The 14,006-nt window shown below is 36.0% G+C and overlaps 1 protein-coding gene across 2 annotated transcripts in view; it reads right to left on the bottom strand.

Moving 5' to 3' along the window:
* Positions 1-85: 85 nt before the first annotated feature.
* prss12 (serine protease 12) overlaps positions 86-14,006 on the bottom strand; it is a 75,640-nt gene continuing 61,719 nt past the window's right edge. For both annotated transcript variants that reach the window (XM_073950650.1, XM_073950642.1), the window contains exons 12-13: positions 12,669-12,967; positions 86-4,063 (exon numbers count right to left, since the gene is read on the bottom strand). In XM_073950650.1, the coding sequence (XP_073806751.1) occupies positions 3,756-4,063; positions 12,669-12,967 (607 nt within the window). In that variant the 3' untranslated portion in view covers positions 86-3,755. The remainder of the gene's footprint in view (positions 4,064-12,668; positions 12,968-14,006) is intronic.

Here is a 14,006-nt window from a genome sequence, read left to right as displayed (position 1 = left end):
TCAAAAGATTTTCCAATTTTAGCACAACATTTTTTATGTAGTAATAATATGGCATATAGTAAATCATTTTAATCTAGGACTCATATTTAAAATGACAGTACTTTATTCATGACTAACAAATGTTTAATGCTCAAAACTGAGGTTGTAAGACAATTGTACATACCTTAAGCTTTTATGACTACATTTTTCCAAATATTTAACAATGTTTGTTTTATTGATGACATTTCAGCTATCATTAATCACAAGCCACTTCATTTGACACTTTTTAAAGATAAAGATATAAGCTCCAAAAGTTCAGAAACATTTAAACATTCAGCACCAATAAAAACAGCAGAATTATTGATCATGTGTCAACAAATGAACACTCTTTAACAGTTTTCACAGCACAGTCAATTAACAAGAGATTATATGATTGAATACTGATGTAGTAAAAAAACAAGAACTGTACAAAAATCTGAAAAAAAAAAAACTCAAATCAAAAACTACAACACCATAGTTTGTGCAAAATAACAGCTTGCGTTTGGTCTTTGTTTTTACACAGACCAATAATAGAAAGAATAAAAAGGCCGTACTAGTCTCTACGCTCATAAATCATGCTTATGATGGTTTATTATAGACACAGATCACAGAAAACATAAATTGAAGACCATTTATTATGCTAACATAAAGCGCTCTAATTAACACAGTCATAAAACAAAGTTGTTTAAAGAGTCTGCCATTGCACATAATTCCCATTTCCTTCTGGAAGAGAGTGTGACTGCAAAAATATTAGGCGGATGTACACTCACTAGCCACTTTTTTAGGTACACCTGTCCAACTGCTTGTTAACGCAAATTTCTAAACAGCCAATCATATGGCAGCAACTCAATGCATTTAGGCATGTAGACAGGGTCAAGATGATCTGCTGCAGTTGAAACTGAGCATCAGAATGGGGAAGAAAGGTGATTTTGAGGTGATGGTTGCCTGATCTGCTGAGTCTTGATTTCTCCTGCGACATTCCGGAGGTAGGGTCAGAATTTGGCGGCAACTGGTTTCTTGAACATGACAATGAGTTCACTGTTCTCAAACAGCCTCCACAGTCACCAGATCTCAAACCAATAGAGCACCTTTAGGATGTACTGGACGGGAGATTCGCATCATGGAGATTCAGCAACTTTGTGATGCTATCATGTCAATGTGGACAAAAAATCTCCAAAGAATATTTCCAGTACCTTATTAAAACTATGCCACAAAGGATTATGGAAGTCCTGTAGGCAAAAGGGGATCCAACTCAGTACTTGTACGGTGTACTTAATATAGTGGCCGGTGAGTGTATGTATGCATGTAAAATGGCCTCATGTTAAGACAGCAAGCCTCAGTCCAGTTATCGTCACCGTCATCTGATCTATAACAAATGAAGTCATGGATGGATTATGATGTCATCTAATGTGTTGATGAGGTGATGCGGTCCGTTTCTAAGCAATGGCATGGTAACCGTTTCCCAAGAGTTTAGAATTACCATAGATTTCTTGGCAGGAAATCCAGAATCTTCTCATTTCAGCATTAAAGCCTGATGTGATTTCAAGCCATCGGAACGTTCTTCAAGACGCTCAAATAGGTATCAACTGAGAAACATTACACATCCTGGTTTATGGTTTAAAGTTTGTGCTTGTTTCTTAATGGTAAGAAGAATACAGTCACTTGGATACATGTTCATTAAAAAAAGAAATCAGAATAATTCCACAATCACCAATGTGGTCTCTTCAACCCTTGAAGTGCTTTCATAAAAAAAGGAAAGTTTAAGACAACTCTATGCATTTTGTCATGAATTTTTAAACCCACAAATACTGACTTTATTCAGTGTGTTTAGATTTATTCCCAATTTAAAATCCAACTCTACTAAAGCTAATCATTCTTTAAAAAAAATATTTTAAATGTCCTTGTACAAAAACAGCCAAAAACTTGTAGGTTGTGCAAGGAAGCTTTCTGCAACCTACATTTTCAGTTCAGTGCCCACTAGTTGAAATTATAGCAAATATATATTATGGAAGCCTGGTTATGGGAAATATGTTGAAATACAATTATCACAGAACACATTTTACCCACTGACTGTAAATCATTTTTCTGGTTTTTGACTTCATCCCTTCATCACCCCACACTTAAAAGGGCTATATGTAGATTTCAGAAACCACTGCTAGCTCATACTGCACACGAGAAACAGGAGACTGAATGTAACAAAGCACCCCAAATACAATATACTACAGTATTTCAATTTACTTTTAGTTCACAAATTCTATTAAAGCTTGTAATTTTTGGTACTAGACTGCCTAGTAGAGCTGCACAATATCTAAAAAAAGTATATGCAATATCCGTTTCAAGCGAGCGGCAATATTCATTCATTTCATTCTTTTTCCTTCGGCTTAGTCCCTTTATTTATCAGGGGTCACCACAGTGGAATGTACCACCAACTTATCAAGCATACGTTTTACACAGCAGATGCCCTTCCAGCTGCAACCCAGTACTGGGAAACACCCTTACACTCTCATTCACACACACATACACTAAGGCCAATTGCAAGAGTTCACACTTGGCTGATGATTGGTAATGAGCTAGTTTGGCATGCTGTCCCGGGAGAGAGCCCTGAGCCAATGAGATCCTCAAGCCCGGGGCTCCCTCCCGTTTGCAGGGCGAAAGGGAAGTTTGAGCTCCGGTATATCTCGAGAACCCAGCAACAAACGCCTTGTTGACAGAACCAGAACCAGCAGAAGGCCACACCAGGTGCCACTCTTGTCAGTTAAGAACAGGAAACTGAGGCTACAATTCTTACAGACTCACCGAAGTTGGACAATAGAAGATTGGAAAAATGTTGCCTGGTCCATCCCTTTATGACCACAGTGTACCTATCTTCTTATAGTTACTTCCAGCAGGATAATGCATCATGTCATAAAGCACAAATCATCTCAGATTGGTTTCTTGAACATGACAATGAGTTCACTGTATTTAAATGGCCTCCACAGTCACCAGGTCTCAATCCAATAGAGCAACTTTGGGATGTGGTGGAACAGGAGATTCGCATCATAGAACTCACTATGTGATGCTATCATGTCAATAAAGACCAAAATCTCTGAGGAATTTTCCAGTCCCTTGTGAAATCTTTGCCACAAAGGATAAAGGCAGTTCTGAAGGCAAAAGTGGGTCCAACCTGGTATAGTAAGGTGTAGCTACTTAATAAAGTGTTCAGTGAGTCTATATACCATAAATACTGTTTTTCAACAGTCTGTGGGTTTGTTAGACTAGTCACAAAGGTTTACTTTTAACGTTAATTAAATTAATTAATCAACATCGTACATCCCTACTACAGACTAAACATCCACAAGATGTGATTTAAATGAATCTCCTTTCTTCGTTTGACACATTGACATTACAGTACGGCTCTTTCAGCATGATCTTAAGCATTTTTATAGCACTCGTTCATGTGCCAAAGAAGAAAAGAGAGGCTCTCAGGAGCGTTTGTAAGCACCATATCCTTTTGTGTCCTTCACAACTACAGTATCAGTCTACAACCTTTCATAAACCTCACAATGGCAATAAAATACATGAAAATGCGTACATATAGCCCCTTTAAAGCAAAGCGTAGCCTTTCTCTCTGGCATTTAAGACTTGTTTAAAAGGTAATTTCAGCTAGTGTTAAGAAATAGTTTTCAAAATATTATCTAAAATGTGCTTCATTGTTTATGCCCACAAAGTCAGAATACTATTTTGTTCACCATAATTTTCTACTGGCCAATAACTTTCTTAATCCAGGGCACAAAGGCGGAGACTTTGGTGTATACCCCGGGTGCTTCCTGCAGGCGACACGCGTGACCCCATGATGTGACCCCATAAACAACCCAGCTCCCGCTTGGCCTCTCGCACACCAGCGGACCACCGCTATCGCCACGGCAGGAGTCCACACGCTGGGCATCATGGGACGAGCCGGCGCACAGCATACGATTGGTGAACTGCTCCGAGTAGCGCTGCTCACACTGACGCTTGCTCAACACAGAAATGGAGGCCTGCTGGAGAGTTTTGGAATATGCACGACCTGAGGATAAAAAGGTCAGAAATCCTTTTAACTTGCAGTCTGGAAGTGATCAGGCTTAACTGTTCAAGCATGCAACCAAGTGTGGAGTTACTTTGTTCTTAGTGCGGCAGCAACACACACTTCATTCATTTCACTTCAGAATACTGTTAAGGACTTGCTCGAAAACGCCACTGGTGATTTACAATACGACGTGGTCATTCGAGTGAAACCCTACTATCAGCACGTCACATGATCATCTAGATGCTTGACACTGACATTATAATTAGGCAGTGCAGTTTGGTGATGAGTTCCTGATGTTCTGTGCTGTCAGCCTCTGATTGCAGCTCTGTGTGGATGTTTCTACTGTCTCGTCTGTCTTTCTGTTTTGATGAGAGCAGACAGCTGGACAGGTGTGGATACAGAGGATACCGAAGCAAGCTTAATTGCATTGAATTTGCTCTTCTAGTATGCCTTAAAGGGGTCCCACCTGTATTTTGCCCATTTTTTTAAGATGTAAAATAAGTCCCTACATTGTGTCTGTGCTCAAAATACCACATCATTTTTATAACTGTTTGAAACGCCTTTTATAGGTTTTGTCCAGATTGTGCCATTTTGGTGACTGTTGCCACACAACTGTGTTTAAACTCCTTATACACGTGATTTTTACATAATAGGTCCCCTTTAAATCTTAAAAGTATATTTTCAAATTTAAAAGGGTGGTCCACAGTGTATTTTTAAGGCTTAGTTGTGTTTATAAGATGTAAAGCAATGTGTGCTCATGATTTATTTGTAAAAAATCACGTTATTTTTTCATAAATCTTTGATAATATACAGCTTACTCAGCTAACATGAAAACAATTATCATATTTCCTAGTTGCTCTGAAAGGCCTGCCCTCCAGAGCCTCTGATTGGTCAGCTAACATAATGTGCTGTGATTCGCGGAACAGCTCTACATCACCAAGAAATGTGTCATGCCTCCTCTAGCACGTGCTGAGCTAAAATCTGACAAGTGTCTTTCACATATATTCAGAATAAGCATGTGTAAGTAATATGAAACGTTCACATATCTTTTGCGAGTTTGTCATCTGAGATGTAGAACGCAAAGAAAGCAGCTGCATAGAGAGACACAGCAGCGCTAGTGAAGATTGTGGGTGTTTACAGGGGTTTGACGGATAAAATTTAATCTTGCTAAATTGTTGACGGTGCCAAACAGCATTTCCCGTTCTTTACATTCTTGTTTATGTCACTGCTACAACATACCGTTAACCGTAGACACTATGCATGTAAAAGTTCTTGCTCACAATCCACAGCTTTGTCTATTATAGTTAGAATTGTTCCTTCTTTGAGGAGTTTTTAGCGGAATCCAGTACTGGACTGGAAGATATTCTGAAAGCTGTCCTTTGTCAAATGCTAGAGCTATATATATTTTTTATAATTAACTGGAACATAATTAAGATTAAACTGTAAGCACTACTTTGTTTGTATTGTGTCCTTTTGAAGCCTAAATACAGAAACAGAAGAATATGTGGAAATAGCAGTGTTTGGACAGCATTTTAGCTTTCTCTGCTATAACATTATAGCAGCTCTGACCATGCCTCTTCACTGCCCAAGTGTGTGAATCTCACTAACCCGAATGTATTTTTTTGTATTCCCCAAACTTTGTTCACTGCAGGCTTTGTTAAGCTAACTCTGTTAAAGCCAAAGTCCCTCTTTGCATTGATCTACATTACATTCAGAGATGTCTGTTTATGTTCACACAGCTACATTACACATGACCTAAAGTTTAAAATATGATATTGTAGTGGACCACCCCTTTACAAAATGTACTTGTATCATGTAAAAAAGGCATTAGTATACTAAAGTACACAATGATGGCAATATGGATATTTGTATGTAGTATTAATAGAAGATTTATATATCTTTATATATATATATATATATATATATATATATAAATAAATCTTTACACCTTAAATGTGCACGTCACAAAAACCCATTACTTCCAATGGAGTCATATCTTCATATCTTCTTTCAACTCATTAAAGAAACTCATAAAGGCTTGGAACACCTTGAGGGTGAGTAAATGATAATAAATAATTTGGGGTGAACTATCTCTATTTAAGGATTAGTTTACCAAAAACAAATTTTATTAATTACTCTCCCTTATGGCATTGCAATACTCTGAAACCTTCTTTCATTTGTCCATGATATTAACTTCATTTCAATGCATGGGATGCAGCAACCAATGTTGCAGTGCTTTATGAGAATGGGAAATGCAAGCAAAAAAAGGATGTGATAGCATTTTTTCAGTCATATTGAGCACGATTGTCTTGTTTAACTGTGCTTTCTCTCAACACGACCCATAACAATCTTGTTAAATAGCTAGCTTTACAATACCTGTTTTTTGTCCATTTACACTGAAAGATCAATCAGATCAAATAAGTTTCTGACTGTTTCTGAACGCTGTTAACAGTGGATGGCTCAAAGTGCTTACACTGTTTACTATTGTCAATGTCATTTGTTATCGAATTGACGAAAATGCATCTTAATATCAGTGTTAACCAGGTAAATCAGGTTCAAAATAAGCTTTGTCATGCTTTAAAGAAGTGCACTGCTACTGTTACATGTTGGATAATAAAATAACTAATAAAAATAAGCTGTGAAATAAAACAGCTGAAGATTTAAGTAAGTACTGTTAATTAACATGTACAATATACAATATATGGTTATGCTTATTCCATGTGATTATACAAAAGTGCACTGTAGTGTGTTTTTTCAACAAAATTTAAAGCTAATTTATTTTACATTTACTAAACTGCAAAGTCATTTCAAATGTGCAATTATAAATATATTTGGATACATTTCAGTAGAAATTATAATAATATTTTAGTTTATTAAAAAACACTTTTCAGTACATTGACTGTAGCTATATACATTATTAACAAGTACATAAAGTCAAACTGTTAGATCTTCACCTGCACTTGCACTCACGTAATATTTATGTGCATTCTTTTCCAGTAGATTACTTCCATGATACACAGTTGAAGTCACAATAATTAGCACTCCTGAATTATTAACCCCCTGTTTATTTTTTCCCAATTTCTGTTTAACAGAAAAAAGATTTTTTCAAAACATCTCTTAACATAACAGTTTTAATAACTCATTTCTAATAACTGATTAATTTGATCTTTGCCATGATGACAGAAAATAATATTTTACTAGATATTTTTGAAGACACTAGTAGTCAGCTTAAAGTGCAATTTAAAGGCTTAACTAATTACGGTATTTAGGCAAGTTAAGGTAATTAAGGTAAGTCATTATATAACAGTGGTTTGTTGTGTAGACCAGGGGTTCCCAAACTTTTTAGCCCGCGACCCCCAACAAATGACGCACACACACCAATAGACCCAAGTATATTCTTCGTTTAATCTTTTTAGTGTATGACAGTGCTGTAGATGGGCTAGAAAGTTTAACCTGGTGTTATAAAATCAATATGCTACATCTGACGGTATTGCTGTGTCTTTAATATAATGTAATTACCCCAGGGGTCGCAATCCAATAAAACTATAAGCTACTATAGTAACTGTATAGTACATAGTAACTATAAACGACTATTTTTTCTCTTCAGTAGGTTATGGATAAAATATGGTAAATCTTACAGTTTACTAAAAATAAAAAGATTTCCGGAAATCACCATGCGACCCCCCCCCCTTCATTGTCCCGCGACCCCTCGAGGGGTCCCAACCCCCACATTGAGAACCACTGGTGTAGACAATTAAAAAACAATATTTCTAAAGAGGGCTAGTTATATTGACCTTAAAATAGTTTTTAAAAAATAAAAAGCTTTTATTCTAGCCGAAATAAAACAAATTACACTTTTTACAGAAAAAAAAAATATTATAGAAAATACTGTAAAAAAAAAGTACTTGTTCTATTAATGGTAGAAAAAAAGAAATAAAATAAAGAAATAAAAAAATGACAGTAGGGCTAATAATTGTGACTTCAGCTTTATATGCTAAACTTCTCATGGCTATAAAATTGTTTGTAAGTGTAGATTATGTATATGAGGATAAATGTAACTGATGCTAGCTGCTAATATTTTGTTATCGCTCTCTGTCTCACTGGACATCTGGCTGGAGATATTTATAAATGACATCAGTTCACTGCCCCATAACCCCACAGACCACTAATATAAACTCTTTGGTGATTATGAACATGTTAAAATGGCATTCACGCCATGTGCTCATACATAAACCAGTGCTTACAAACTCATGCAAATATGCAACGTTGTTTGCAAATACAAGTGAGGAAACAAATAATTACTAAAGGTTTGAGATGGATGATGTCTGAATGTTGTGGAATAGCAGATGTTTTACAGATTTTTTGTCATGTTCAGCCAACAAGAACAATTTTATGGCTAATTAAACAGTTCACCCAAAAGCGCAAATTCTCTGTATTTGACTCCTTTGACGGTCATTGCATTGATAACATTTTAAACTATATTCAAAAATATATTCTGTGAGGTCCAGAAGAAAGAAAACCACACAAGACTAGAGAAAGTATAAGATGATAAGTTTACTAATGACACCAACTTAACTGAAATTTGATTTCAGTTTAGTAATAGTTATACACTACCTGACAAGTCTTGTCATCGATCCCAGTTGTAAGTAAATTATAACTTGACTTCTAGTTGATCATTTGGAAATGTGGCAGAAGGTCGATTTTTCAGATAAATCATCTGTTGAACTGCATCCCAATCATTACAAATACTCAAGAAGACTTAATGGAACCCACAATGACCCACGATTCTCACAGAAATCAGTCAAGTTTGGTGAAGAAACAATCATGGTTTGGGGTTGCATTCAGTATGGGGTGTGTGATAGATCTGCAGAATGGATGGCAACACCAACAAACCTGAGGTATCAAGACTTTTGTGCTGCCCATTACATTACAAACCAGGAGAGGGCAAATTCTTCAGCAGGATAGCACTCTTTCTCATACTTCAGCCTCCACATAAAGGTTCCTGAAAGCAAAGAAGGTCAAAGTGCTCCAGGATTGGCCAGCCCAGTCACCAGACATGAACATTATTGAGCATCTCTGGTGTAAGATGAAGGAGGGAGCATTAAAAATTAATTCAAAGAATCTTGATTAACTCTGGGAGTGCTGCAAGAAAGCTTTCTTTGCCATTCCAGATGATTTTATTAATAAGTTATTTGAGTCATTGCAGAGATGTATGGATGCAGTTATCCATGCTCATGAGAGACTTACACAATATTCATTCTTCTTCCAGTGCACCATGACTTTATATTCATTACTGTACATTATTTCTGCTAAATGACAGGACTTTTCTCTCAGCAAAGTCAAACCTTACTGTCCTAATTAAAAATCAAGGCATGACCGTATTTTACTTTGGTACCAAATGATCAACTAGAAGTCAAGTTATTATTTTTTGTTCCTGAAACTTGTACAGGCGACAAGACTTTTGTCAGGTAGTGTAATAAGTAAAAAAATAGTGTAATAAAATTTTAGTTTACCATTACTGCTTATCAATATTGAATTTTCATTCATTTTATTTCGAATAAAGTAGTTATAAAAATTATAAAACTGCACTTGAAGTTGTGCTCTAGTCCTACATAAGTGTATTAAAAGCATTAAAAGTCCAACCAGGGTTTAATAAAGGCTTTTTATAAATGTTTTACTGCAATTGTCCTGGAAAACAAATATACTGATCCAAATAATTTCAAGTCTTAATGAATTAAAAGGGTGATTTTCTGATTTAAGAGCTTTAAATCATAAAAAGGTAAATAAATATGTTTTAAGACACTATTAAGACCCACAGAAACTACTTGCATATGAATTTTATACTACGCTCAAAAATTAGATTTGCTATTTGTTCAAACTACTTATTTAAGTAATAACCTCAAACAACACAATTCTTAAGTTTTTCTTTTTTATTTTTAAGCAACTTAATTGTTTTATGTTCAATCCATTACAATTTGTAAAAACAAATAAATTAATAAATTATTTGTCCCAACACAAATCGACTTTGTGGAACCCAAAATATGTTAACAGTGCATGTTGCATTTTTATTCAGTTACGTTAAACTTTATATTATGTTTGTAAGTGTATTAGTTTTGCAAGTTATTTCCTTTAAGAGCAGGATTTTAAAATTGTTTTAAAGTGTACTTCATAAGTAAAGCACTGGCATTATAAATAAATAAATGGCATTACACATTGGTGAAAACGTCTTGATTTTCTGAACTAAAATTGCTTGTGCTCTTCCTCATTTGTACTTGCTTTGGATAAAAGCAAGTTTTGAATGATTAAATGGCAGTGTCATCCCATATACTTGGCTCAGGAGTTTTGTTCTTGTCTTTCTGTGGGTGAGAAGGACACAGTGAGGGAGCGATTGTTTCAGACAGAACACTGAACAAAGACTCTGTGAAATCTTGCGGTGTGTGATCATCGCTGTCAGTTCTGCTTTCACACTCTCTGATCACATCTTATGCCTGTCAGACTGCACTATTCAACAGCACCCAAAACACCTACATTCCACACACAAACACCGCCTCAGCTTTTGCTCTAATTGTGGTCAAAACATCCTTCATTTTGAAATCTTGAGGCTGTCAGGCCGTCTGATATAACAGTTTCTCAATCTAATTCTCGAGTTTTAAAGCAAGTTTCAGTAAGCATGTGTTAAAAACTCATTTTGCAGATTTCTCTTCTCTATTGACATAGTAGGGGGATCTGGTTATATATTACCAGTCTTTAAAAGATAACTGCTTTTTTCAGAAATTTGCCTATTTTCCAACTCACCTAGTTAAACAGTTTTTAACCCATTCAGACAAGCACCGGGTCTAGCAAGGACAAATTTAGCTTAGCTTAGCTTAGCATAAATCATTAAATCAGATTAGACCATTAGCATCTCACTTTAAAATGACCAACAAGTTCCGATAATTTCAACACAGGCTCATTGTGACAATGTACCCCCATATAGTTTTCTGGAGAGCGCAAATTAAGTAGCCAGAGCTACGTATGGTTGCATTTCGTCTTTAAAACAAGCACTATGAGCACGTTACGACGCCCGATGGCTTCTGTTCCTTTTCATGCTAACATCTGCCCACTTACCTCCGTGTGGACGGTTTTTCTGCTGTTTACCAGTTTGCCTATTAGCTCACCATGTACGTCGGCGGACTTGAGACTTCTGTCCAGAAATGTATATAGCAGTACGTATCAATAATGAGCCTGGGTTGGATAATTTTCTTTTTTGGGGGTAGAGCTGTCACCTCACAGCAAGAAGGTCACTGGTTCGAGCCCCGGCTTGGTCAGTAGGCATTTCTGTGTGGAGTTTGCATTTTCTCCCCTTGTTCACAAGGGTTTCCTTAGGGTGTTTCTGTTTCACAAGTCCAAAAACCTGTGCTACAGGTGAATTGGGTATGCTAAATTGTCCGTAGTGTATGTCTATATGTCCTGGTCGTCCAGGTTGGGGGTTGAGCGTTGGGCTATCGACCCACCTTGTAAAAATTAGATGTCACAAAACACCAACATGGTGTGGCTAAATATCAACTTTGATATAAATGGTCCTGGGTGTAAGTAAGAGTAAGTAAACTTTTCACTTCTGTAGTTAAATTGTGTACTAAAACAGATGGTAAATAAAAGTTGCTATTTCTAGGCTGATATGCCTGGGAACTATTCTTTCATTCTGGCGTAATTATTACGGAATTTTGCTGCTGTACTATGGCTACAGCAGGCGCAATGATATTATGCAGCACCTGAAAAGCTAATAAATAGTCTGTGGAGTATTTTAAGCTGATTATTGAGACACATTCTACATATACCACATATTTATTTTACATCTTTTAAAAAAAGTCACTTTTTTTCCATGTCCATTTTCCTTTTAATGTCTATTTTAAAGATAAAAGGACTGTGTGGATGCATAAATGTGTGGCCATGTCGTGATATAAAATAAACAGTTGTTTATTTTCAAGTATTGTAGATATTTAGCATTAGCATTTACTAAACTGAAAGAGCAATTGTACGAGCAAACAAATCTACTTTCTCATTATGTAGTTAATAACAAAATATATACTATGTGTGTTTGGTTGTGAGAGTAGTTTGGACAAAGTTGTCGCGATTCTTCTTTTGTAAAGCCGGGCAGTGTGAAACTCCCTGTCGCCGATCCATCTTGCAGTGTAAACAAAGCAGCGACAAAATGCTAGGCCAGATAGTCATGCAGTGTGAAATCATCTGTGACATGATTGCATTGGCATTAGGTTTGCTAATGAAAACACTATTGGTTGGGTTCAGAGAAGGGCTTAGATCAGTAGTTCGCTAGGTGATCTGTCCAATAAGCTCTGCAAGGATATGTATCTGAAATGTACAACAAAACGTACCCGTAGCAAAGTATTTTATATTTTGCAAAAAAAAATTTAGGCACATACTTCCAATGAGCCTGAGCTGGTTAATGCCTATTTGCATTTCTACGCTGTTGTATAATCATTATGTTATCCGGGACATAAAATGGTCTTAAAATGAGAACACTAGCACTTATCGCCATATTTGCTGTGACAATATATATGCACAACAAAATTACTTGAATGTGTGTTTCATGCTACGTATCTCTAACCTGTATCTCCCCAGCCTGTGATGTAGCAGTTGGCAATGCCCTTTGGCACTTTCTCTCTCCGCACTGGTAAACAAGCGGGCAGCACTGATCGGCTCAGTGTGACGCATTGGCCCGTGACACCCCTATGAGCTCTGTGTCCAGAAACACGCAGAAGTGCCAGGTCATAGTCATTACTGTCTGCATGGTAGCGTGGGTGAAGGACGATCTTCTCCACGGCATACTCTTCCTCATACTCCTCAGGGACCAGAGAGTGATAATCACCAACACGAACTTTATACAGCCCTGTGCTGTTCCCATACCTGAGAAAAAGCATATACCAAACATTCAGTATAACTAAACCTCAGAATTGTTATTGACATCACCAATTGTTTTGTAAACACATCCACTCATGAATTGAACATCTGTGCAGAATATAGTTACGATATTGGTTATCTGCTTTCATTGGAAACTTTGCTAGAAACCTAATCTAGCAAGAATGTATGACACCCAAGTAATTACTTGTTTATGGTAGAAGTTGGGTTAAGGTTTTGAATAGGCTTAGAGTGCCAGAATAAGTTAATTCTGCTACTAATTAATAGTTAATATCTTAATAATAAGCAGGTAATAAGCCAGGAGTTAATAGCATGAATTATGTCATAAACTAAATTGTTACCAATTAATTAAATGTGACACTTAAGAAAGTTATAATTTTACCTCATATTTGTTTTGAAAATAATTATACTAGAACTTCTTTTTATTCAAACAATTCCGAAATAAATCGTAGTTTCCACAAAATTACTTCCTTAATCTTAAGCTTCTTCATTACCAAATACTAAATGTGTAATAAAAGAATTCCTATTATTAAAATGTGTTTATATTATTATTATTATTACTAATATTATTATTAAATTATATAATAATAAATTGTATTATTATCCACAAAAAATAAATAATTTATTAAACATGAGAGTAGAAATATATAGTATTTTACTTTCTTTAAAAAAATCTTTAAAACAAATCTAGAATTAATTTTCTCACTCCTCATGATCACCAAGTCAGCATATTATAATGTTTATTATTAATATTATTATTATTATTATTATTATTATTATAGTATTAAATATTGTGTTGTAACAATATTTCCAAACCCTGGCTGGGTCAATTGGCATTTCTGTATGGAGTTAGCATGTTCTCCCAGTGTTTGCATGGGTTTCCTCTGGGTGCTCCGGTTTCCACCACAGAATTAGATGTGTGTGAATGCAAGAGTGTATGAGTGTTTCCCAGAGTAGGGTTGCAACTGGAAGGGCATCCACTGAATAAAACATATGCTGGATAAGTTGGTGGTTCATTCTTCTGTGG

Source organism: Danio rerio, chromosome 1 (genome assembly GCF_049306965.1).
Source record: "Danio rerio strain Tuebingen ecotype United States chromosome 1, GRCz12tu, whole genome shotgun sequence".
In the NCBI taxonomy this organism is placed as follows: Eukaryota; Metazoa; Chordata; class Actinopteri; order Cypriniformes; family Danionidae; genus Danio; species Danio rerio.
Note: the sequence above shows the minus strand (reverse complement) of the source record. Positions and strands in the feature narration are given on the sequence as shown.